Genomic DNA, 26,848 nt, shown 5'->3' with positions numbered 1-26,848 from the left:
CGTTTCCTGCCCCGTGGCTGTTTTCCCCTCAAAGTCTCCTTTCCCTTTAGAACAGCGTCTTGATACCTATTGAGACCAAGCTACGCAAGCTTGGTTGTTTTGAAACCACTTCCCTTGTGCGGTCATTTCCATACACTGGATAGTCAAACTGAAACGTTACGTCACATCGCGATAATGGCGTGAGAAGATGAAAGACCGAAGAGAGCACAAACACAAAGGGGATTTTAAAAAGCCCAAGGTTTTCATGGAAGCATTTTGAGCACCTCTCCTTCCACAGCACTTCACCGTACAAGCTGTAAACACCCCTCTTAACTGTGTAAGGTATAAGGTAAAGGTTCCCCTCGCACATACGTACTAGTTGTTCCCGACTCTAGGGGGCGGTGCTCATCTCTGTTTCTAAACCGAGGAGCCAGCGCTGTCCGAAGATGTCTCTGTGGTCATGTGCCTGGCATGACTAAACACTGAAGTTGCATGGAGTATTGTTTCCTTCCCACCAAAGGTGGTTCCTATTTTTCTACTTGCATCTTTACATGCTTTCGAACTGCTAGGTTGGCAGAAGCTGGGACACGTAACGGGAGCCCACTCCATTATATAGCGCTTAGGGATTCGAACCACCGAACTGCCAATCTTTCTGATCGACAAGCTCAGTGTCTTAGCCACTGAACTACTGCATGCATGCATGTATGTTGTATTTGTGCTGATAAATAAATAAAGGGAGACTAGTATAGATCTATTTCAAGCTATTTAGCTCTCATCAGCTAGCCATACCCTTACTGGGATTCGAACCTGTGCTATATTTGGGCATACCGGGAGTTGTAACTCTAAACATATGTATGTGTGTGTGTGTGTGTATGTATGTATATATATATATATACACACACACACACATTATTTTTTTCATTTTCATAACAAATAACCACATGTATACTATTACATAACCAATATTATATTATACTGTTAAATGTTTACATCAATTCGTCTTACCATCAACTCCCAAAAACAATTATTGGCTCTTCTGCTCTCCATACACCATATTTGTACCTGATCTCCCTCTCTCCTCCTCCTCCTCCTCCCTACCTCCTTTCTTCCCTCTGTTGTCCTTCTCTTCTCTACTTCCCCTTCCTCTCTCCTCCTCTCTTCCCTTTCCACTACTCCTTTCTCTCCTCCTCTCCCCCCTGCCCTCTCTCCTGTCCCTCTCTTCTTCCCTTACCCCTCTCCTCTACTTCACACTCTTCCTCTCATTTACTTGGTGTATTTCAGCCTCTGAGCGAGCTCCATTTTATGTTGATGGTATTTATAATTCCATTTCTATATACGTATTTAATTTTAACATATATCTTCCTCTTTTGTTTTACGTATATAGTAATTGTATTTTTAAACACCCCCCCCCAAATAATAATAATACTTTATTATTTAAGGTACAGACAGACATAAAACAAATTTTTAAAAAATAAATGAAAGTAAAAAATATATATAAATCATACATAAATTGTTTCAATTCCTTGCTTCAGGATGGCACTGTAGGGCAATGTGTGCCAAGGAAACTAGACAAAGGGACCATTTTTCCGCTCGTACCATCACTCTGCTGAACACCTACTAATACTCACAGTTGTATCTAATGTGTGTACATGTATTAAGCCATACCCTGCTATTTTATTATTAATATTTATCCTTCTTTTCTTCTTTACTTCTCTCTTTTATTGTGGTTCGTCCCAGTCAGCCAGATGTTCAGCCTGGACTTGGGGTTTTTGGGCTACATATCGGGATAGGCAGATGTGGAATATTACTGTCGTTACCGTCCCTGTTGCTTTGCATGCACGCTGAGTGCTGCTTCTGTTCCGGAGATAAATTCCTTGTGTGTCTAATCGCTTGGCCAAATAAAGTATTCCACTTCAACATTTTTTTCCCCACTTTCCTTCTGGCCTCCAGAGAAATTAATTCCAGCAACAAAGATAAAAGGATTAAGCTCACCTTCCTGAAGCAACACTCTGTAGGTGGCCTCCAGCTCTGAGATTTCCTGGGGAGTTGGCCTTTTGGCTGTGGCTGCTATCCATAGCCGGCCTCTGTGGGATGTGTACCAAATTCGGCCTTCCACCCTGTGGGAGAAAAGGAAAGGGTCAGAAACAGAGCCCGCCTCCCCCGTGGGTTTCTTTACATGTCACTCAAAGAACATCTTCTTTTGGAAAATCACTACTTGAAATTAGAGACCCGATGGCTCAGGCGCTCAGCAAGTTGATCAGAAAGGTTCGTCAGTTCGAATCCCTAGCGCCGAATAACAAGAGTGAGCTCCCGTTACTTGTCCCAGCTTCTGCCAACCTAGCAGTTCAAAAGCATGTAAGAATGCAAGTAGAAAAATAGGGACCACCTTTGGTGGGAAGGGAACAGCGTTCCATGCGCCTTCGGTGTTTAGTAATGCCGGCCACATGGCCACGGAGATGTCTTCGGACAGCGCTGGCTCTTTGGCTTTGAAACGGAGATGAGCATCGCCCCCTAGAGCCAGGAACGACTAGCACGTATGTGCAAGGGGAACCTTTACCTTTACATGAAATTCTGGGTCAATCTTTGGGCCCACCTGGGTCTCAGAATGAGCCTCAACAAAGAAAGAGGAAATGGCCACGAGACGGAAGGGCAGCGAGTCCTTAAAAAGTTTGATAACCAAGGAGACGGACAGAAGAACTGAGATCTTCCAAACAGGTAGAGGCAGTTTTACATCTTCCCAGCTTTTTTCAACAGAAACTGATGTTTATCCCTGCATATTTACCCAGGAATAATAGAAACATTTTTTAATATGGGAAAAAAGGTTCTTAAAAAAATAATTCTCTCTAGAGCTCTTTCTAGACAGGAGACAAGAAAGAAAGAAAGAAAGAAAGAAAGAAAGAAAGAAAGAAAGAAAGAAAGGAAGGAAGGAAGGAAGGAAGGAAGGAAGGAAGGAAGGAAGGAAGGAAGGAAGGAAGGAAGGAAGGAAGGAAGGAAGGGAAGAAAGAAACAAAGAGAAAGAAAGAAGGAAATGAAGGAAGAAAGAAATTAAGGAAGGAAGAAGAAAGGAAATTAAGGAAGGAAAGAAGGAAGGAAGGAAGGAAGGAAGGAAGGAAGGAAGGAAGGAAGGAAGAAATAAGGAAGAAAGGAAATGAAGGAAGGAAGGAAGGAAAAAGAAACAAAGAGAAAGAAAGAAGGAAATGAAGGAAGGAAGAAAGAAAGAAAGAAAGAAGGAAGAAAGGAAATTAAGGAAGGAAGGAAGAAAGAAAGAAAGAAGGAAGAAAGGAAATTAAGGAAGGAAGGAAGGAAAAATAAAGAAAGAGAAAGAAGGAAGGAAATGAAGGAAGGAAAAAAGAAAGAAGGTAGGAAATGAAGAAAGGAAGGACGGAAGAAAGAAAGAAAGAAAGAAAGAAGGGAGGAAATTAAAGAAGAAAGGAAGGAAGGAAGGAAGGAAGGAAAAGAAAGAAAGAAAGAAAAAGAAAGAAAGAAAGAAAGAAAGAAAGAAAGAAAGAAAGAAAGAAAGAAAGAAAGAAAGAAAAGGCCTAGCAGCCAATATATAATATGTATGGGTATAACTAAACCCCCCCAAAAGAGGAAAGTCCAGGGCTTAATTTGAAAAACAGATAAAAGCCAAGGCCCAAATGTACTTTTAAATGCATGCTTACTTTTGCCACCAGTGTGAAACTGTTGAGATGGTTGGGCTTTTCACTTCGAACCGCTGACCTCTAAAATAAGAAGGTTATCTTAACACCCCTGAGAATCTAGGCTGAGGATGGGGGCGGAGGGGGGGGGGAGAGGGCGGGAAGGACTGTCTTACAATCATAGTCATTTGCTTTGGGGGGAAAGGAGCAAGGGAAGAGCTACCCTGCTTATACGTAGCTGCTCATCTGGCATTAAGCTCTTTCCCTCTAAGGAGCTTAGAACACTAAATACAGCCAAGCCATCTTTATCGTTTTGTTAACTGTGAAAGTCGGGGAGGAGGAGGGGGCCCAGCCATAATACATTTCATTTCATGGCAAAGCAGCCATTTGCAAAAGGACACCTCTGAGTCCCATAATATCTCACCCAACATATCCAAACAGGCAGTGCTGAAATTCATTTTTTTTATTTTACTACTGGTTCTGTGGTCGTGGCTGGTGGGCGTGGTGTTGTTTGGTGGCCGTGGCTTGGTGATCGTGGCAGGATACAGCATACAGCAAAATCTCCATTCTCACCCCACTCGGGGGCCAATTTAATAAACAATAAAAAATAAGTAAAGTGTGGCCAACGATCAGCTGAGTATCCGATTATTCTGGGGTTGCATCACTACGCTTATGACCCCCATATAGCAATAGCAATAGCAGTAGACTTATATACCGCTTCATAGGCCTTTCAGCCCCCTCTAAGCGGTTTACAGAGAGTCAGCATATTGCCCCCAACAATCTGGGTCCTCATTTTACCCACCTCGGAAGGATGGAAGGCTGAGTCAACCCTGAGCCGGTGAGATTTGAACCGCTGACCTGCTGATCTAGCAGTAGCCTGCAGTGCTGCATTTAACCACTGCGCCACCTTGGCTCTTATAAACGTGATGGGGGCGGCGGGAGGCAGGGAAAGCAACATCAAAACATGCAGCAACTGTGTTAACCCCCCCCCCGAGCTGTTTCTCCCCCCCCCTTCAACTACAGGTGGAAAACAGCACCACCTGGTGAATCGACCAGAAGGCTTAAAATGTTTAGGCTGGCAGTAGAATTCTGGGAGTTGAAGTCTACAGGTTTTTAAAGTGGCCGAGGTTGGATGCCCTTGGTCTACAGGAAGTCCTTGGTTTATGACTGCCCTGTTCAGTGACGGTTTGAAGTTGCGACGGCGCTGAAAAAAAATAACTTTAGAATTGGTCCTTATGATGTCCACAACAGCCCAGGGGGTTGCGCGATTACGATTTGGAGGCTTCGCAATCCACAGGTGTTTACGACTGTTGCAGCATTCTGTGGTCACCTGATGGTGGGAGTCTGTTGCAGACATGTGATGTTTTGCTCAATGATTGTGTCACTTTGCGATAAAGAGGCTAGCCCTAATTTGGGGGACTCATCCCTAGCCTCTCCCAGAAATTGGATTCTGATTGCCTTCTATGTATGATGTATTAGTAAGGTAAAGGTTTCCCCCTCGCACATATGTGCTAGCTGTTCCCGACTCTAGGGGGCGGTGCTCATCTCAGTTTCAAAGCCGAAGAGCCAGCGCTGTCTGAAGACGCCTCCGTAGTCATGTGGCCGGTATGACTAAACGCCGAAGGCGCACGGAACGCTGTTACCTTCCCACCAAAGGTGGTTCCTGTTTTTCTACTTGTATTTTTACGTGCTTTTGAACTGCTAGGTTGGAAGAAGCTGGGACAAATCACGGGAGCTCGTTGCATTATGCGGCGCTAGGGATTCAAACCGACAAACTGCCGACCTTTTGATCAACAAGCTCAGGGTCTTAGCCACTCAGCCACTGCTGAGTGGCTAAATAAATAAACTTATTTACTTAAATAAATAAATAAAATAAACATCAAAGGAAAATGGGGCATAAATTAGAAGCACAATCCCTTGTTTAAATCTGCAATTCTCAAAGAGAACTGGATCCTTATCTTTTAAGGCCCCCTACTAATTACCCAATAAACACCTCCTTAAACCCCTTTTCTGTTACCTATCTGGAAAGGTAAACAGTGCTTTCAAACTGCTAGAAGCTGAGACAAGTAACGGGAGCTCACTCCACTCCGTGGCACTAGGGATTCGAATAGCCGAACTGCTGACCTTTCTGATTGACAAGCTCAGCATCTTAGCCACTGAACCACCGTGTCCCTTAGTAAGATACTGTAATTTTAAGAGAAGGGTGCATCGCGCTGTGTGGGAAATAACCGATAGGTAGAATCAATTCTTGAACATCCTCAGAAAACAAAAAAATGATTGCCGGTGGCTGTCGAAAACATACTCCCCCGTTGCAATTTTCCCAGCCGTCCCGCTGTGAAAAAACATTGTGCAAAATTATAGGCCCCCAAAGTATATTTTTTTTTACAATTCACGGCAATCCCCAGGGTTTACAAGCCCCAGAGGGGAAAAAGGGAAGCACATGAATATCACAAACATGAAAAGAAAGCAGCTAGAGCTCATTAAACCACACAAGCAGCTCCAATTAGAGAGGTGGCAAAATGTTTTTGCCTAAAACTTGTCCTCCCATAGAATCAGTTGACCTGATTCGCAAACAGCAGCTGGGCAAACCTTGTGTCACCCAAGCGGCCTATTTTAGGCAGAAAGCAGAGGAGAGAAAATGTGTTAAATTCAGCTTGGAACAGAATTCCTCTGTTCACACAATGATCCTGGACAGATGCAGCCTCCCAATTCCTCCAAAGTGGGTTCCCACGTTACGCTGTTCTCTTCTCTTAGATCGCACAGGGTCGGCCTCCTCCGGGTTCCGTCTACCAGCCAATGCCATCTGGCTACCACCCGGGGGAGGGCCTTCTCTGTAGCAGCTACGGCCCTTTGGAACGAACTCCCCGCGGAGATCCGGACCCTCACCTCTCTCCAGGCCTTCCGGAAAGCCGTCAAAACCTGGCTGTGCCGGCAGGCCTGGGGTTGATGAGTTCCCCTCCCCTCTCGACTGGTATGGCTGTGTGACTCTTGTGTATTTTAATTACGTGTATTGTGTTTGTATCCCCTTTTCCCCTTTTGAGTTGTTCGCCGCCCTGAGCCCCTCCCGGAGAAGGGCGGCATACAAATAAACTAAATCTTAATCTTAATCTTCTCTGGCTTATACGTAGGGTGTCCTATTTAGCACTGGCGATTACAGTTGGCAAACCACATTTATGGCTTCATGATGCACAAACCCTGGCCCAGAAGCTTATTCAAACACACCTTGGATACAGCACACACCATGATCTAGTGCAGTGCTGTTAAACTCCCGGCCTGTTCTGACCCAGGCTTCCCCCAAAAGCAAGAGGCAGAGTCCTGATCCCCACAAAAACCCCTTTATTAAAGGGATGTGAATTCCTCTCCTTCACATTCAGCCAAGGCCTGGCAAACAGTCCTTCAAAGGAGTATTTATGACTACAGACCTTATCTACCTTGGAAAGCTGCCATGTAAATATTGTCCAAGTGAGGTGCGGTGCAAGGAAAGATTGAGCACAGAATCTCTGAGATTCACGGACAGATCTTCACACTCCTGAAGCGAATCTAACGACTGAATGAACGAATTTTCCTGCAAAAGCCCACTCCCCTTTCGCTCCTCCTTTATTTCCTAAGGTAGGGGCGAATCACCTGCCACCTGTGGCTTTACTCCCAAGTCTACCCTGATTTTTGAGTTGTTCTTTTCTTCTGGCAGCTCTGCGCATGCGCATACTGGGAACAGGCTCCAGCTGTTCGGCTGCCTCACTGATGTCTGACTCTGAAAGCAGCTGATAACTGGCATACGGCTCTGGCCCTCTCTCTGCCTCCGACACAGAGTCCTCATCAGAGCCTTCCCCAGACTCCAGGACTGGCCCATCTTCCTCCCCAACCTCCTCACTGTCCGAATCTGCTGCCAGCTCCGCTGGTGGGCCACAACACGGCCTGCAGGCTGGATGCGTCATGCACTGGCCACCCCCACGCTTGGTTTAGCAAAGGGGGAGGGCGAAAAAATCCCAATGCGTCATGTGACACCGCCGTGACAGCGTCAGTTTGACACCCCTGATCTTGTGTGAACCCAACCTCCAAGTGCTCCAGCTGACAGATCTCTGTTTACCTCTTGATCCCTTTGACCAGCAAGGAGGCCCAAGGCTGATGCAGGCTCAGACACCAGCCGCCATCGGAAATCTCCTGTATCTCTCGATCCTGAATTCGTAGGCGACCTCTTTCTGAATCTGTGAGGTTCTTGCTCTGAGCAGAAATGTCCGTTTTCCGGTGTGGGAGCAAACCCGCTTGGTCCACCCACTTCAATATCATTTAAAAGAGAACAAAAAAAGAAAAAGAAACATTTTTAAACTCGGAATTGTACAATGGAAGATAGGAATAGAAAGGGGTTTTTTTGGGATTTGTGTTTCACTGCCATTGGGTGTTTGCTACTGACACTGAACTTGTGTGATATGTGAGCTTAGACACTAAAGTTTATTCAATTGGCTTCAGCTTAGTATTACTTCTCAGCCCTTCCAACAGGTTGGGGATGCTCAAAGAAGACAAGTTATATCAGTGCGGGCAGGGGAAGAAATCCTAACCCTAGGATAGCAATCTCCACCATTTATTCCTGAAAAGGGAGATAGCACACAGACTTATATACCGCTTCACAGTGCTTTTAAAGCCCTCTCTAGGCGGTTTACAGAGTCAGCCTCTTGCCCCCAACAATCCGGGTCCTCATTTTACCCACCTCGGAAGGAAGGAAAGGTGAGTCAACATTGAGCCGGTCAGGATCAAATTCATGTCAGTGGGCACAGTGAGCCTGCAATACTGCATTCTAACCGAGAAGGATGGATGGATGGATGGATGGATGGATGGATGGAAGGAAGGAAGGAAGGAAGGAAGGAATGGAGGGAGGGAGGGAAGGAATGGATGGGAGGGAGGGGGAGAAAGAAGGAAGGAGAAAGGTAGCATAGCACTTAGACATACATCATTTCACAGTCCTTTACAGGCTCTCTAAGCAGTTTACAGAGTCAGCCTCTTGCCCCCAACAATCTGGGTCCTCATTTGACCCACCTCGGAAGAATGGAAGGCTGAGTCAACCTTGAGCCAGTGAGAATCAAGCTCATGGCAGTAGGCAGAGTGTGCCTGCAATACTGCATTCTAACCAGAAGGAAAGAAGGAAGGAAGGAAGGAAGGAAGGAAGGAAGGAAGGAAGGAAGGAAGGAAGGAAGGAAGGAAGGAAGATAGCAATAGCACTTAGACTTATATACCGCTTCATAGTGCTTTTACAGCCCTATCTAAGTGGTTTACAGAGTCAGCCTATTGCCCCCAACAATCCGGGTCCTCATTTTACCCACCTCAGAAGGATAGAAGGCTGAGTCAACCTTGAGCCTGGTGAGATTTGAACTGCCAAACTGCAGCTAGCAGTCAGCTGAAGTAGCCTGCAGTATTGCACTCTAACCACTGCGCCACCTTGGCTCAGATATTAGATTATTGGGGGGTATTTCATAGGAAGGAAGAGAAAAAATACTGACCACAGGAGCTGCCTGAAGAATGTGTGGATTCACCAAGACTCCCAAGTCTTCAAGTTTCCCGTCCGGAGTTTGCTTCGCCTTGACCAGCGAGCCGAGGCTGATCGCTTCAACCGTCTCATCCAACCTGTAAGGACAACCCGCCAAATTGGCTTTTAGTCCCGCGACAGTCAACTTCCCTCTCCGTATTAAGAGCTCTGGATGAAAAACGCCCTTCTCACGCGAATCTAGACCAGTGGGTCCTTAATGAGCTGCAAATGCTGAGAATGCATTTGCTGAATTATTTAACGGCCTCCTCAATTATTACCCTGGTTAGCAAGTCAGTAGTAACTCTCTTAAGGGTTTGAGCCTGCTATTTTCCTTCCCCCTCTGGAGCTTTTAAGGAAGCTTACTATTCGGCAGATCAGAATGAATGAACGCCAGAGACAAATCAATCACGGCGGCTGATATTTTCCTACGGCAAATCCAGGGCTTGCCTCTTTGCTGCCTGCTCAGTCCACTGTCTGGTTGCAGAACCGACAGGATATATAAGCGTGCTGTAAATTGCGAAGGTTTCTGTCTGTTGCTGAAATCTTAAGTCTCTACTGGCCCAGGCCAGCAGGGAGAGAGGCAGAAAACTAGCTTAGAACTATAGCTCCTTTTCTTTGAAGACGTTTCGCTTCTCATCCAAGAAGCTTCTTCAGCTCTAACCTCAGCTGTATGCAAGGAATATACATCCTTCTGTTCCCCACCATCCAATTAGAGCTGAAGAAGCTTCTTGGATGAGACGGGAAACGTCTTCGAAGAAAAACCAGGAAGTCCAGTTGCCTCCTTCAAAAAAGCACCTTTGGGACCACCATGACTGAGAATCTCCACAGACATCGAGGATTAACTGTATTTGAAGGGCTGTAAGTCCTTCCTGTCAGCACAAATTCTTCAGAGTCGTTCATGGATGCTTAAACAGGGTTCGTGAATGAATGAATGAATGAATGAATGAGGCACAGAGAAAAAAAATCTAAGCTCCTCCCAACATATCCACTCCCATCCAAAGTACATCCACTGCAGTGGTGGGATTCAATTTTTTTTTACTACTGGTTCTGTGGGCGTGGCTTGGTGGGTGTGGCAGAGGAAGGTTACTGTAGAATCTCCCTTCCCTCCCCACTCCAGGGGAAGGATACTGCAAAATCTCCATTCCCTCCCCACTCCAGGGGAAGGATACTGCAAAATCTCCATTCCCTCCCCACTCCAGGGGAAGGATACTGCAAAATCTCCATTCCCTCCCCACTCCAGGGGAAGGATACTGCAAAATCTCTATTCCCACTCCGCTCCAGGGGAAGGATACTGCAAAATCCCCATTCCCTCCCGATCAGCTGGGACTCGAGAGGCAGAGAATAGATGAGGGCGGGGCCAGTCAGAGGTGGTATTGACCACCCACTCAAAATTTCTGCTACCGGTTCCCCAGAACTGGTCACAACCTGCTGAATACCACCTCTGACCCACCGTTTCCAGAAGGACTTGCCTGTCCCAAGCGTGATCTTGAGTCGACCACTCCCACCTCCCCACCGTTCCGGCATCCTCACTTGCTGTGATAGTCCGCCATGTTGTCGTTTTCTTCCCGGATCTGCCGACCGGCGAAGTCGATGGTGATTTTCTTGGACAGCCGCGAGGCGTGCCGCAGTTCGTACAGCTCCTTCGCCCTCTTCTCCAGCACCTGCCTCTCCTGCTTGGACAGCCACTGGTTGGAGTCGGTAGCAAAGTAATCAGACTCGTCGTCGATCACTTGAGTTCGCCGCACACTGTGGGAGGCGGGCAAGGCAGCATCGTTACGACAGTACATCACTGTGTCGGCATCCGGGAAGCCATCTGATATCAATCCAGACCAGGGGTCTCCAACCTTGGCAACCTTTAAGACTTGTGGAGTTCAACTTGTGGAGTTCAACTCCTACACAAGTCTTAAAGTTGCTAAGGTTGGAGACCCCTGAGTCAGGCTATTGGTCCAGAGGCCTCCACAGTCTTCTGAAGGTCAGCATCGCCCCAGGGGTGTTTCCAATCGTTTGTTACTTGACCCCTTTAACTGAAATGGAAATTGGGACCCTCTTCACGATGTAAAGTGGGAGTTCTTTTAATAGACCATGGGTACTTCGAATACATCTCTGATACATGAGGGCTCTCCAATTGTAATGACCCGGGCCATGGTACAAAGGCAACACAGCCAGAGAAACGGGATGAGTCCCTTTATTAACACCAACTATGCCCCCAACGTCCCTTTCAACTCTCCGGCGTGGAGAAAAGCTCTTCCACAAACCCGTAACAGCCTTTGGCTGAAAATACTCCAGTCCAAATGCTGTAAGCAGAAAACTTCTGACTATAAATCCAACAAGGCACAATAAGGTAATTAATCCGACAGGCAGGACGAGAAAGAAGTGAAGTATCACGGCAGTAAATCAAACCAGTTGGGAGGATGCCAGGAACTCAGATAAGCAATTCACACCAGATGAACTGAGCATTTGTTCCCGACAACAGCCCCTCCCATTTGCCTCTCCTTTAAACTCCATCCCCAGGTGTGCCTTGTGAAGGGAATCAGGACCCTTTCCTCTCTCGTAAGCCACGCAACCCACGTTGCTCTCTTCTCCATTCTTCCCTGTGCGCCCTAGGATGAGGAGGGGCTGGGCCTTGGTCTTCATCTGAACCCCCTCTCTCTTGTTCTACCCCTCCACTGCTCTGCCCAGCCTGACTTTGCCCTTCCCGTTTCCTCCACAGCCAATGGAGCCACTCTCCTGCTCCCTGTCATCTGTTCATCTTCCCCCTCGGATTCAGGCTCCGACGGGGTCATGACACAACTTTTCATGATGAACCTATTTATTGATATCTGGCCCTTATTATTATAAATAATTCAAAGGGATGAACACACACAATACTCCTTCCTTCTCCTATTTCCCTCCATCACAACCCTGTGAGGTGGGCTGGGCTGAGAGAGAGAGAGAGAGAGACACGGACCGGCCCAAAGTCGCCCAGCTGGTTTTCATGCCTAAGGCGGCACTTAGAACTCACCGCCTCCTAGTTTCTAACTTGGTGCCTTAACTACCCACTGTTTATTTGTGCGTACCCAGATTAAAATTAATCACAGTGCAGTAGATTTTACCTATAATGGGCCGCATAAGAAGCCTGCGGCTGACAGAGAGAAACATTTTCTTTTTCTCAATCCAGCTCAATCCGAGCCCTTCTATCAAATAGCATCCCCCAGTTGGAGTTCTCCTGTCAAAAGGCAAGTCCAGCCAGCAGAGATTCTCACTGTTAATGATTTGCCCAGCGGGCTTTTTCCCCTCGCTCTTCAGGAAAGCAACTTCAGGTTTGCCATTAAAGGCAACCTGCTGGCTTAAAGCTGAAGCTGGTGGGGCTGCTTTTAACAGAAAGGGCAAGAGCAAGGCTCAGTGGCCACGGATGTAAACTGCAGGTGGTGTTCCTTCCAGCACAACTGTGAACACGGGAGAACAAACGCATCAGTCCATCTGCATTTAAAAGACACGAGCCACTCTTTTGAAGACAGGTAAAGGTAAATGTTCCCCTCGCACATATTTGCTAGTCGTTCCTGACTCTAGGGGGCGGTGCTCATTTCCGTTTCAAAGCCAAAGAGCCAGCGCTGTCCCAAGACTTTCTCCATGGTCATGTGGCTGGCATGACTCTTCTCCTGGCGCACTGTGCTTCTCTCCCCGCCACCGGAAGCTCCTCTCAAAATTGTGGCGCCGACTGGTGACGGAGCCACAGCAGAGGGAAGAAAGAGCCACATGCGGCTCCAGAGCCACAGTTTGCTGACCCCTGTTATAGACAACTGTGAACAAAGCTAGCTACCTTGGTGCCCACCACGAAGAGTCAAAATCCAATACATTTTGGAAGCACCCAGCTGGGGAAATTTAGTCTATTCCTCCTTTTCTAGGTTACTCTCCCACATACTGTTCTGACCTAGGATTCCCCAAATAGCACGAAGCAGATTTCTGGTCCCGACAAAATCCCTTTTATTAGACAAATCTGAATTCCTCTCATTCACATTCAGCAAAGGCCTTGCAAACAGTCTTTCAAAGGAATATTTATGACTACAGACCTTATCTATCTTGGAAAGCTGCCATGTAACTATTTTCCAAATGAGGTACTGTGCAAGGAAAGACTCTGGGCACAGAGTCTCTGAGATTCACGGACAGATCTTCACACTCCTGAAATGAATCTAATGACTGAAAGAACGAATTGTTTCCTGCAAAAGCCCACTCCCCTTTCATGTCCTATGGGAAGTGCCAGTCTCCTTCCACCTGTGACTTTACTCCCAAGTCGACCCTGATTTCTGAGTTGATCTTTTCTTCGGGCAGCTCTGCGCATGCGCACACTGGGAACAGGCTCCAGCTGTTCCTCTGCCTCACTGCTGTCTAGCTCCGTAGGCACCTGATCACTGCCAGACAGCCTCGGCCGCGTCTCTGCCTCTGACACAGAGCCCTCGTCCAAGCCTTCCTCAGCCTCCAGGACTGGCCCAGGCTCCTCCCCAACCTCCTCTCTGTCCGACTCTGCTGCCAGCTCCCCTGGCCGTTGGCAGGTCACGACACATACCTGTTTTTGTCATACTCCAGCAGTTTGTCTTTGTGCTTCACAGCCATCTCCAGACCTGACTTAAGTCGAGTCTCCCGAAGTTGGAGCAAGTCTTTGTCATTCATGTCCGCCTTCCCAGAATTTTCAACACCTAAGGAAACCGCCCGGCCCCAAAAGAAACTCAATTTAGTACAAAGAAGCAAGTCAGAAATTAAATGTTTCCCTTTACTATTTTTTTTATTGAAAATTTTAGAAAAAAAAAACTTTTACAAATGTTTACCTCCCCCCCCCTGCCCTCCCCCCCCGAACCCCCCCCACCTCCCCCCCCCCCAACTTCCCAGAACCAATACAGGGTATAAATCTTTAACAAAGATGTTCTAAAATAAACTTAAAGAAACTTAGTATCATCTTTCATTTGAGCTTTAACTCCTCTTTGCTAGGCTAGCTCTAAACAGATTATATCATTCCTTGTTTCTTCAGTCATAAACTATCTGGAATTTCTTGGTCCCATATTTATTTTGAGTATAGTCAATCCATCTTCTAAAAATATGGAACGCTTCATGAATTTACGTGTGCACAGGGGCCATGCTAATCTTCTCTGTATCGTTCCAATTTTAGTATATGTGCTGCCGAAGCAAGCACCCCCCCCCCACTTTACTATTTTTAGGAGTGTTTTTTCTTTAAATATTATAAACAACAATATACTGCATTACAGACGGCCCTCGACTTGTTTAGTGACCATCTGAAGTTACAACGGCGCCGGAAAAAAATGACTTATTACCATTTTCCACTTATGACCGTTGCAGCATCCCCAGGGTTGCGTGATTTACTTTTGGATGCTTGACAAGTGACTCACATTTATGACGGTTACAGTGTCCCGGGGTCATGTGATCACTTTTTACAGCTTTCAGACAAGCAAAGTCGATGGGGAAGTCAGATTCACTTAACAACCATGTTACTAACAACAACTGCAGTGACTGACTTAACAACAGTGACAAGAAAGCTCATAAAGCCGGGGCAAAATTCACTTAGCCAATGTCTCCCTAACACATATGCGTAAGGGGAACCTTTACCTTATAAACTATCATTGTTAAAAGTTTTTAAACAAACAGGTGATTTCAATCAGCCCAGATTTTCAAGTATTGTTGATACTTGATCATGATTTGCAACTTTCCTTGCCCATAAAAAAAAAGCCGATTGTCCTTCGGAAAATACCAACCTCCCAAAAGTTTCTTTAACAGCTTTTGGCTCTTGTTGGAATCCCGTTGCAAGACATCCTGTTCTTCTTTGGTGCACACCTGCAAGAGAAGGAGAAACGTCCGGCTAAACTTAAAGTCTTCCAACTACACGTAGGAAATATCTTTGCTCGTTGCTACAGGTGCATAATTTGTCCACTGTTAAGACTGCTCTCAAAACTGTAACTTCATCTGCATGTGATAGGAAAGCATTTTCCAAATTAAAATAGGTTCAAAGCAAATTAAAAACTACCAAGTGTCAAGTAGAGACTTCACTACCTTTCTCATGAGAAGAATAGAGTTGGAAGGGACCTTGGAGGTCTTCTAGTCCAGCCCCCTACTCAAGCAGAAGAATCAGACAAGGGACTGTCCAGTTTCTTCTTAAAAACCTCCAGAGATGAAGTGCCCACGATTTCCTTGCTGCTTTCCATCCACCCACTCCAGGGGCCGGATACTTTGCATGGTGGGCGGTAGTTTGAGGATGCCTATGCTATCATGTCACTCCTAATCCTTTCTTCTAGCCAAACCCAAATCCTGCAGCTGTTCTTCATATGTTTTGGTCTCCAGGCCTTTGATCTTTGATCTAGACTCATTTCTTGCCTTATAGCTCAGTAATATGTAGCCTCGTTAAGAATACCTTTATTTTTTTTAATGAGCATACATGGTGGCTGTTTTACAGTGGGAGCTTCTGTGCTGTAGACAAAGGGGAATCTGAGGTTATGACAGGTATCTCTTTCATCGCGGTGTTAAACAGATACCTGTATTTTTCAGAGTATAAGACGCACCGGAGTATAAGATGCACCAAGATTTTGAAGAAGCAAATTAAAAAAAAAGTTTTTGCACTCTGCAGACCTCCCAAAAAGGCCCGTTTTTCGCAAAAATGGGTGGTTTTTTTGTCAAAAAAAAGGCATGCATAGCCTTAAGGAGACGTATAGAGTGCTCCTCGGGGGTGGGTGGGTAAAATTGAGCAAAAAATGGCCCGTTTTTCGCTCATTTCTTCTCCTCTCCAGCCCCCAGGAGCACTCTATAAGCCTCCTAAAGGCTCTGCATGGCCATTTTGGTGAAGGGGGCGGGTTTCGGGAGGCCAAAAATGCTGTGTTTAGTGTATAACCCAGATTTTCAGCCTCTTTTTTGAGGGAAAAAGGTGCGTCTTATATTCTGAAAAAATACGGTATTTAAAATATAAACTGAAATATAATATTTCAAAGAGGTTTCTCCTTAAAACAGCACCACCCTTGCTGCTTTTATAAAAAACAAAAACCTACAGGAGATTTTAGCATACCAGAGTTCCACAGAATAGGCAAGGCCCAGACCCTTCTTGTTCACAAACGATGCGCCCGCACGTCAAACAGTTGTTGATGAGTTTGTGCTTCTGGGCCAGGCACTCACAGGAATGGCGTCCTGGAAGCATGACGGCCAGCTTGTCCTGACCTTCTTTTGTGTACAAATTGACGTATTTCGCCTTCTTCTTGGTGGAACAGGAGCTGTTGCCTCTGGGGAACTCCTGGGCCTGTTATAAAGGTGGAGAAAGAGGGATACAATGAAGAAAGGAAAACCTACCAGAGAGCAGATAGACTATCAGTGTGTGTATGTGTGTGTGTGTACTCTCTCTCTCCCTCCCTCTCCCCACCCCTAGATAGATAGATAGATAGATAGATAGATAGATAGATAGATAGATAGATAGATAGGTACATAGATAGATAAATACATACATATAAATAGATAGATACATATAGATAGATAGATAGATAGATAGAGATAGATCGATAGATAGATGATAGATCGATAGATACATATAAATAGATAGATAGATATAGATGATAGATAGATAGATAGATAGATAGAGATAGATAGATGATAGATAGATAGATAGATAGATAGATAGATAGATAGATAGATGATAGATAGATAGATAGATAGATAGATAGATATAAATAGATAGATAGATAAATAGATAGATAGGTAAGATAGATTAGATAGATAGATAGATAGATAGATAGATAGATAGATAGATAGATAGATAGATAGATATAACTTCCTGAACTGAAATTAGTTCCCCATTTCCCTGAAAGATATTATTTTCACTGAAAAATAATGGGTAAACATTAAATTAGCACTTAGCAATAGCACTTAGACTTACGTACCACTTCTCAGCCCTCTCTAAGCAGTTTACAGAGTCAGCCTATTGCCCCCCCCCAACAATCTGGGTCCTCATTTTCCCCTCCTTGGAAGGATGGAAGGCTGAGTCAACCTTGAGCCTGGTGGGGGATGCGATCTGCCAAATTTGCAGGCAGCCGGCAGTCAGCAGAAGTGGCCTGCAGTACTGCACTCTGACCATTGCGCCACCACGGCTCATTATTCTATATTTATTAAAAATCAATTTTAACTGCTCCTCTATCCAGGGTTTTGTGATATTTGGATTAAGATAAGGCCTTATTATTCACCATGAAGAGCAGAGGCCCCTTGAAACGCACAGAGAAAAATAATTATAATCAATGGCATAAAAGGTACTACTCCAAAATGAATGTGTTTTAAAAACCATAGACACCAAATGCACTTACCTTGGCTAAATCAAGTGGTGTTTTTGCTTTCTCTACAAGCTGGCAGGTTTCAACATAAATAGGTGTTTCCTGTTTATTTCTCCCTTTATGCCTTCCTCTCTTTGTCTGGTCTCCTGGCCGAGGAGTATCCAAAATATCTAAAAAGAACAGGCGAAACGTAGCAGATGCTGGTTTGGCTCCAGATTTTTTTTCCTCATCTTGGCTCCCCAAAGTGCTCCATATCAACCCTTCCCCCCAAGGATCAATTGGACAATCCAAAGGATTGATAAATCTCTGGTGTTCAAAAGGGGGATCAGTGTCTGGGGGGTCAATAGATGCTGAAGAAATGATGAGAGGTTGATTGGGATTAATTTATCTTTGGGGATCCCCTGTAGACCTTCATGCCAATTCCCAGTTCTGAAGGTGAGGTGAGGTGACTCAACTAACAGCCTTCATTGTAAGAAATGTTGACTGCTATAATTCAGCAAACTGTGGAGGGCAATATTTGAGCTATAATACATTTAGGCAGCTCTATCAAACCAGAAATGAAGAAACGGAGGTAGTGATAGGTTTTATTTTCCTGGACTCCAAGATCATCGCAGATGGAGACTGCAGCCCAGAAATTAAAAGACGCTTGCTCCTGGGGAGGAAAGGTATGGCAAATCTAGACAGCATCCTAAAAAGCAGAGACATCACCCTGCCAACGAAAGTAGGTATAGTCAAGGCGATGGTTTTCCCAGTTGCAATGGATGGCTGTGAAGGTTGGACCATAAGGAAGGCTGAGCGCCAAAGATTGGAGACCTTTGAACTCTGGTGCTGAGGAAGAATCCTGCGAGTCCCTTGGACTGCAAGGCAATCAAACCGGTCAGTCTTAGAGGAGATCAACCCTGACTGCTCTTTAGAAGGCCAGATCCTGAAGAGGAAACTCAAATACTTTGGCCACCTAATGAGAAGGAAGGAAACAGCCGAGGTGGCGCAGTGGTTAGGGTGCAGTACTGCAGGCCACTTCAGCTGACTGTGACCTGCAGTTCAGCAGTTCAAATCTCACCGGCTCAAGGTCGACTCAGCCTTCCATCCTTTCGAGGTGGGTGAAATGAGGATCCAGACTGTGGGGGCATGTTGCTGGCTCAATTTGCTAAAAAATTTGTAAACCGCTTAGAGAGGGCCGAAAGCCCTATGAAGCGATATATAAGTCTAATTAATAAATAATTAATTAATAATAAAGGACTCCCTGGGGAAGAGCCGAATGCTCTTAGACTTGAGGGCAAAGATTGAGGCAAAGATTGAGGGCGAATGAAGAAAGGGATGACAGAGAATGAGGTGGCTGGATGGAGTCACCGAAGCAGTAGGAGTGAACTTGAATGGACTCTGGGGGATGGTGGTGGACAGGATGTCCTGGAGGAACTTTATCCATGGGGTCACGATGGGCCAGACACGATTTTGCAACTAACAACAACAACATCAAACCAGGCCTACAAGAATTCAGACCATGATAGATGGTAGCAAAGGGCTGACGTTTGCTACTGATTGGGATTAATTTAACAATGATTTGCTAAACTCCTCTTTACCCCTGAACAAATTTGTATCTCCTTTTCTGCTCCCCACTTACCATCCTTTTTCTGATACAGCGGCAAAGGATCCAAAGTTGTAGAACGGGACTGTTTCCACTTGGCTACAAGCTCATCTATGAAGCACTTCTTCTGGCCATCTCTCCCTTGGATTAAATCCGCGACATACTCACGAATCTCTTCCTCGTCATCAATAGACAAAATATATCTAAAAATATAAAGTGGGTTATGTCTAGGTAACTATGAAAATACAATTTGGGAAATTCAAGGTTGAAAAATACTGGCCCCGACTTTGTTACCAGGATCTCTTATCATTGTAATGATCATTGTTACATTTCCTTGTGTTAGAAACAGTGCACGTTCGCATATGGAACTTACCTGAGACAATAACTTAAAAGCAGCAAAGAAACTTATGAATGTATTTGCAAACACAGGTGCACAGAGAAAGTGGACAGAGAACAAAGCAGGAAGGTCAGTTTATATCCCCTTACTTAGACTCACCACCCCCTTGTTAGCATAGCATCCTGTTGAAGCATTTAGTTTACACTCCCCCCCAAATAACCCCTGGTCTAGCAACATTTTCAGTTTTAACTGTGTAACCCACTTTTCTTCGCATAAGCTCGGCTGTTCTTGTTCCCCTGCTTGTTGTTACAGCGGGCATCTCGCTTGTTAGGCTTGTGATTTCACCCGCCTGATATTTTTTAGCTTGTTACCCATTACCTGTTTTTGAAGACAGCTTTACAATTTTTTTCCAGTTGCACGCATTTATGCGAAGCATTTTAGAAACAATACATACTCCGTTTTGTTTTTTCATTTAATATTTGTATGTAACTAGACACGAGAACAGTTTTTCCCCCCTCAAATGCCATCACTCTGCTAAACAAATAATTCCCACAACACTGTCAAACTGTTCACTAAGGCTGCATTACTATTACTATTAGTCTTTTCATCGTTCCTATCACCCATCTCCTCCCACTTATGACTGCAGGACTGTAACTTGGTTGCTTGTATCCTTATGATTTATATTGATATTGTTTCCTGATTGCTTATTTGTACAATATGACTATCATTAAGTGTTGTACCTTTTGATTCTTGACGAATGTATCTTGTCTTTTTATGTATACTGAGAGCATCTGCACCAAAGACAAATTCCTTGTGTGCCCAATCACACTTGGCCAATAAAGTATTCTATTCTATTCTATTCTATTCTTCTATTATTATTCTATTCTATTCTACTCTATTCTTCTGTTCTATTCTATTATTCTATTCCTATTCCAATTCTATTCTATTTCCTAACTTCTATTCTATTCAACAAAATTTGTATATTATCACTCGCAATGCCTAGATTCACACGACGACAACACCACGAGCTGCCAACAAGCCACAATAGGGTTTCCATGCGCTGCAGTAAAGCCGCTGGTCATCCTCCCAGACCCCACAGCCTCAATTGGCCAAGGTTGTCACCTCACTAGGTTAAAAGGCTGGGCTCCTTCCATGCCCCGCACCTGTTGAACCTCTGCCTGCTGTGCTGCCCAAGGGGCAAAGCAACCCCCTCGGCCTGGCGTCCAAGGAAGGCCTGCAGGGGCCAAAGGAGACCAAAGGGGCAGGCCAGAGAGGCCACCCTTCGACCACACAGGCAAAGCTTAGAGGGCAGCCCGGGACAAAGTGACATCGCCGGGGGACGCCGGCTCTGCCCCGTAGTTCCCTTTTGCCCCCGACTACCCCCCCATGCTCACTGGATAATCTCCTCGCTGACATCCAGGCCAAAAGTGCCGCGCAGCTGCCCCGTGCACCACGACACGAGCGTCGCCGCCGCCATCATCTCGGCTTCTGACAGCGACGCCTTCATGACGGGGGAAGAAGAAAGCGGGTGCACACGCAACATACACGCATATACGAAAAGCCGGCCGGGCTTCGGTTTGGTGCAGCGCGCAAAGGCGCCCGGCTGGGCAACGGCGGCCGCGTATTTCTAGTTCCGGAGCCTCCTCCCCTCTATAGTAGAGCGGCCTTGAGAGTTAGAACAAGGGAGTGCAAACTTGGCAGCTTCTAAGACTTGGGGACTTCAACTCCCAGAATCCCTCAGCCAGCCATGTCCACTAGAACAATTACATATTGGAGCTTCAATCTGAAGTCTTATGGGATGTAAGTGGTTGGCTTATGATTTGCTGGCTGGGGAATTCTGGGAGTTGAAGTCCACAAATCTTAAAAGTTCCCAAGTTTGGACAGCCCTGGTTTAATGTGTTCTGTAAATCCAGGCAATTGGAATAAGTCAAGACACTTTTCTTTATCCACAATTAGCATGGTGCATGAAGTTTGTCAAGCGTGCATAAGATAAGAGGTATAAGTATAAACATGATTATGAATACAGGAAATGGATACGAATACGTGGGGACAGTAGGAGAGGGACGGTAGGCACATTGGTGCTCTTATGCACACCCCCTTACAGACCTCTTAGGAATGGGGTGAGGTCGGCAGTAGACAGTCTAAGATTAAAGTTATGGGGGTTTGGATGAAACCAGAGTCAGGTTGTCTTCGTATTGGACCTGGGTACTTGAGAGACCGCCTGCTGCCAATTATCTCCAATAGACCGATTAGATCCCACAGATTAGGCCTCCTCCGAATTCCATTCGCCGGCCAATGCCGACTGGCGACTACCCGGAGGAGGGCCTTCTCTGTGGCTGCTCCGACACTCTGGAACGAGCTCCCTGTGGAGATTTGAACCCTCACCACCCTCCAGGCCTTCCGCAAAGCCCTTAAAACCTGGCTGTTCCGACAGGCCTAGGGCTAAAGAGCTTTGCCCCCCTTCTTGAATGGTATGGTTGTTGTGTGTTTTTTAAATTTTGTACTGTTATGTTCGTCTTTTTATCCCCCTGTCTGTACTCCCTTCCCTGATTGAATTGTGAGCCGCCCTGAGTCCCCTTTGGGGAAAAGGGCGGCATATAAATGTAATAAATGTAATCTAATCTAATCTATTTGTGCATTCCAGGCATTGACCACTCTATTGCTCAAGTTGTATTTTCTGCAATCGAGTTTGGTACGGTTTACCTTAAGTTTGTATCTGTTGTGTGCGATTGAAGCTGAAGTAGTCATTGACAGATAGGACATTGTAGCAGATTATTTTGTGTACTAAGGTAGCTACAACTTGCTTGTTACGACCATTGTGAACCCTTTAGATGGCACACAACAACTTAGATCAGAGAGATTTGGAGTGTGGGTTAGTTTTGCCGTAAGATTTGAAAAGCAAGTATATCATTAAATAATACACCCAAGGGGAACAACTGAAACAAAAACCATATTAGCAACTGAGCCTTGATGAAGGTTGCAGGTGAACATTAGAGGGAACTATAGGATTAGGCAGAAAAGAATTAAAATAGTTAAGGGCTACACCTTTTTTCCCCCTTAAGAGTTTATTCTAAAATACAGATGGAAATATTAATAACAAACATCTCAGAAAGGATGCAAATGTCTACGGATAAACTTTTGAGAAGGCAAAGAATGTTTAAAAACTTTTACGTGACATAGGCCTTACAGAGTATGAAAGCGTGGGAGATAACAAAATTGAGATTACCAACATGGGAATACAAAAGACAACTCTATGAAAGGTCCAGGATATGGAACAGCTGTTACAAAAAAATCCTGGATTCTGCTAGAATGTAAATAAAAAGTTAACCAGCTCCTTTTTTCAGAGAGGGAGGTTTAGAAATAATTGCTAACTAGGGCAGAGTAAAGAAAAAAAGGATGGGGGAGAAAAGAGATAACTAACATCTAAAGCAAAAGAAATAAATTCAGTTAACCCCTTATGAGAACAGGAGAGTAATTCAGTAAAAAATCATGGAGAGGTTTTATGGCGGTTAACACTTAATACAGGACATAATAAACTGTTTATTTTTAATCTATTCGTTAAGAAAATTGGGATCTTTTACATTCAACTTGCAAATACATGGAAGAATAAAATATAATTCTATCTTCCCCAAAGAAAGTAATAGATAAGAAGGGTTGGCAACGTTAACAAGATGGGTGAATATAAAACCAGATGAATTCCATATAGGAACTCTAAACCTATCAACTTTGGTGTAATTAAAGCAGAAAGAATAAAGAACATTTATTTGCAAAAGAAACTTAAAATAAATTACGCTGCTTCTGTTCAAATAAAACTTGAGTTTTGATACGCAAAAGCTTGGCAAGCTAGGGACTCTGCCAATTAAATCTTACCAGCAAGAATATTTTAAGGAGTTGTTTGAAAATTCAAAAAGGAAGACATGATAGTTACTCTAAAGTGATGCAAAAACACTACCTCCCCCCACCCTTCCAAGAAAACCCACCTAGCTTTCTGGATCCCACCTTCCTATAAGTATTAAGGCACATAGAGCAGAACAACAATCTGACACCCCCCCCCCCTAAAAAGTATAAAGATCTGAGCTGAATGCTGGAATTTGCAAGGGGGTGGGAGAGGGAATGAAAATGCAGCCAGGCAAAACTGGGAATAGGAAAGAAACAAAGAACTTGGCAGGGTCTGGAACAAATGCATCTGAAAAACAGTTAAAAAGAGAACATACCTAGAGGAGAACCAGAAAGAAATTAAAAAGGCAAACCCCAAATTTCTCTTAATTCCTACCTTCATGTTGCTTCTGGATTCCGCAGGAGCAACTGTCTCTGTAGTCTGCAGGAAATGAAGAAGAGTGCTGAAGTCCGCCCCTTAAAAATTATCTTATCTTCTTAGGCAACCTTGAAATCAGCAAAGGCATTTTGCTCTTAAATCCTTGCAAAGGAGATTGCCCACTCCAGTGGTTAAATGCTGAGTGAAGGACTAATTTGAGGTCTTTAGGTAAGTATTAGGCAATCTAGAAAACAAAGGGTGTTTCCAAGGGGCTCTTCCCCTTCTTCAATTGTTTTCATTAATAATTAAAAGTCTGGATTATTGCCCAAGTATTAATAGGGTAAAGACTGCTCATAATTGAGTTTCTTTTTTTAAAACTTTTTGTTTTCATCATTTTGTCTTTTTTATTATTGTCTCTGAATAGGTCTTTCATTCTTGATTGTTGTATCTTACGTTAATTTATTGAATCAGGACGTCTTAGTAGAGTTGGATAGGATCAAGAAGTCCAGTGTTTCTCAAATTTGGGAGCTTTTAAGAAATGTGGTCTTTAACTTTAGGTCCCTGAGGATCATGCCTTACATTTTTTCCCTCTTGAAAGCTATCTTATTCTCTCCTCCTAGTCTTCCAACGTGTCCAGATTAAACTGCAAATTCTGTTATCCTAGTGTTGGTAGGACTACTACACAATGTGTCATCCACAAACTTGAAAATCTGCATATTGGTCCTATTATCGAGATCATTGATAAAAAGGTTGAATAAAGCTGACTTCAAAATATGTCCCTGTTGGACCTGTTTGTGTATGAAATATATATTCCACTGTAGACTCCTTTGGGAAGGAGGATTAGAATAAAAATACCTAACATTGATATTAGAACTGCATCACACAGTTCATAATGGTTAAAAATAATCATAGGGAAAGGTTCCCCTCACACATATGTGCTAGTCGTTCCCAACTCTAGGGGGCAGTGCTCATCTCCGTTTCAAAGCAACAGAGCCAGCGATGCCCGAAGACGTCTCCGTGGTCATGCGGCCATCATGGCTAAATGCCAAAGGCGCACGGAACGCTGTTACCTTCCCACTAAAGGTTCCTATTTTTCTACCTGCATTTTTTACGTGCTTTTGAACTGCTAGGTTGGCAGAAGCTGGGATGAGTAATGGGAGGTATCTCTGTTAGGCGATGCTAGGGATTCGAACCGCCAATCTTTCTGATTGACAAGCTCAGCATGTTAGGCACTGAGCCACCCTAAAAGCCCTTACAAGCAACCATACGGATTGGCAAAATAAAATCTTGGTTGAAGCCATTTTTTCCCCCCTCTAGGAATCTGAAAAAGAGAAAAAGGAACAAATCAACAGCCCCAAAACCTCAAAGGCAAAAGAAGAAAAGACATATAGTTGCCAACCTTTCTGCAATCAAATTGGTTACTCATCCCCATTATTCATCCCCATATTTCTGTTACGCGATGCTAGGGATTCGAACCGCTGATCTTTCTGATTGAGAAGCTCAATTAAATTTCTCTCATATCCGAAGGCCCAGCCTTGAGATATAAAATAAAATTTTGTAGCAATCAAAATCTCCTCCTCCTCTCCAAAAAAACAATCCTTTGTAGTTTCCATCAAAGGGGAAAAGTCTCCCTTTTTTTTAGAAAAAGTTGTGAGTCCCCTTATCTGTGAATATTATACATCTCTCCTGCTATGGCATTGTTCTATTGTTTATGATTAGAAAATGGTTGCCTGAAGATTGCTGAGTTCTTGCATTCCAGCTTCAAGGACGCACATCTGCAGCTGGTTACAGGAGCCAAAAGACAAGGCTGAATGTTTATTCAGACTCTGAGCTAGCGTTTTTGCCATGGGTCCATCAACGCTTTTATTCTTATACCCAAGTCTAGCCACAACCAGAAGATCTAAAGTAGCCTTCAAGTTGCCCACTAATGGGTAGATAAGTTGGACAAATAGTAAATAGAAAGAATAAACAGTTCTTCCAACAAGGTCACCTAAAGAAAAAGTTCCAAGAAGTTTTTATAGCGTTTATGACAGTGGAATAGCTAAAGAAGAATCTGAGTGTCGAAATCCAAGGTTCTCAAATTGGGATGAGTCCTCATCTTGCCCATTGCAGATTCTTTGCCTTTGATTTTATTTTAATCTATCTATCCATCTATTGTTGTACACTGCAAGCTGGGCAACCATATTTTAGTCTGGACTGCTATACAAATAGAATGGAGCTGGAAGGGACCTTGGAGGTCCTCTAGTCCAGCCCCCTGCTCAAGGAGGACCTATACCATTCCAGACAAGTGACTGTCTAGTCTCTTCTTAAAAACCTCCAGTGAAGGAGCGTCCACGATTTCTGGTGGCAAGCTGTTCCACTGGTTAATAGTCCTCTCTGTTAGGAAGCTTCTCCTTAATTCCAGGTTGCTTCTCTCCTTGGTTAGTTTCCATCCATTGTTTCTTGTGGTGCTTTGAAAAATAAGTTGACCCCTTCTTCTTTGTGGCAGCCCCTCAAATGCTGGAATACTGCTATCTGATCACCCCTAGTCCTTCTTTAACTAAACTAGCCATACCTTGTTCCTGCAACTGTCCAGGCCGTTAATCATCATAGTCCCCTTTCTCTGCATTTTTTCCCAAAGTCTCAACATCTTTTTTTGTAACCAGGTGATCGAAACTGGATGCAGGAAAGCCAGAAAATTAGATGAATTGAAGGAACCAGCAGACATTTGATACAAATCTCTTTTCATAATACTAAAACTATCAATAGCAATAGCAGTTAGACTTATATACCGCTTCATAGGGCTTTCAGCCCTCTCTAAGCGGTTTACAGAGTCAGCATATCGCCCCCAACAACAATCCGGGTCCTCATTTTACCCACCTCGGAAGGATGGAAGGCTGAGTCAACCCTGAGCCAGTCAGGATCAAACTCCAGACTGTGGGTAGAGTTAGCCTGCAATACTGCATTCTAACCACAAGGAAGGAACGAAGGAAACTATCAATAGCAATAGCAGTTAGACTTATATACCGCTTCATAGGGCTTTCAGCCCTCTCTAAGCGCTTTACAGAGTCAGCATATCACCCCCAACAACAATCCGGGTCCTCATTTTACCCACCTCGGAAGGATGGAAGGCTGAGTCAACCCTGAGCCGGTGAGATTTGAACAGCCGAACTGCAGAACTGCAGTCAAGCTGAAGTAGCCTGCAGTGCTGCATTTAACCACTGCGCCACCTTGGCTCAAAAAAATTTTTTCCTTCAAATCATTAGCATCTC

The 26,848-nt window shown here is 44.5% G+C and overlaps 1 protein-coding gene and 1 pseudogene across 2 annotated transcripts in view; both read right to left on the bottom strand.

Moving 5' to 3' along the window:
• TRIP4 (thyroid hormone receptor interactor 4) overlaps positions 1 to 20,865 on the bottom strand; it is a 39,125-nt gene extending 18,260 nt beyond the window's left edge. For both annotated transcript variants that reach the window (XM_087704138.1, XM_087704139.1), the window contains exons 1-10: positions 20,737 to 20,865; positions 19,042 to 19,208; positions 17,454 to 17,590; positions 16,175 to 16,402; positions 14,877 to 14,955; positions 13,679 to 13,808; positions 10,666 to 10,881; positions 9,110 to 9,233; positions 7,705 to 7,892; positions 1,972 to 2,096 (exon numbers count right to left, since the gene is read on the bottom strand). In XM_087704138.1, coding sequence (XP_087560264.1) covers positions 1,972 to 2,096; positions 7,705 to 7,892; positions 9,110 to 9,233; positions 10,666 to 10,881; positions 13,679 to 13,808; positions 14,877 to 14,955; positions 16,175 to 16,402; positions 17,454 to 17,590; positions 19,042 to 19,208; positions 20,737 to 20,849 — 1,507 coding nt within the window. In that variant the 5' untranslated portion in view covers positions 20,850 to 20,865. The remainder of the gene's footprint in view (positions 1 to 1,971; positions 2,097 to 7,704; positions 7,893 to 9,109; positions 9,234 to 10,665; positions 10,882 to 13,678; positions 13,809 to 14,876; positions 14,956 to 16,174; positions 16,403 to 17,453; positions 17,591 to 19,041; positions 19,209 to 20,736) is intronic.
• On the bottom strand, positions 14,200 to 14,299 carry LOC148048447 (U6 spliceosomal RNA; annotated as a pseudogene).
• Positions 20,866 to 26,848: the final 5,983 nt, after the last annotated feature.

The sequence above is a fragment of the Thamnophis sirtalis genome, unplaced genomic scaffold, assembly GCF_051295495.1.
Source record: "Thamnophis sirtalis isolate CommonGarterSnake01/CBP01778 unplaced genomic scaffold, rThaSir2_p1.2 scaffold_2, whole genome shotgun sequence".
Lineage (NCBI taxonomy): Eukaryota > Metazoa > Chordata > Lepidosauria > Squamata > Natricidae > Thamnophis > Thamnophis sirtalis.
This window is presented reverse-complemented; position numbering and strand designations above follow the sequence as displayed.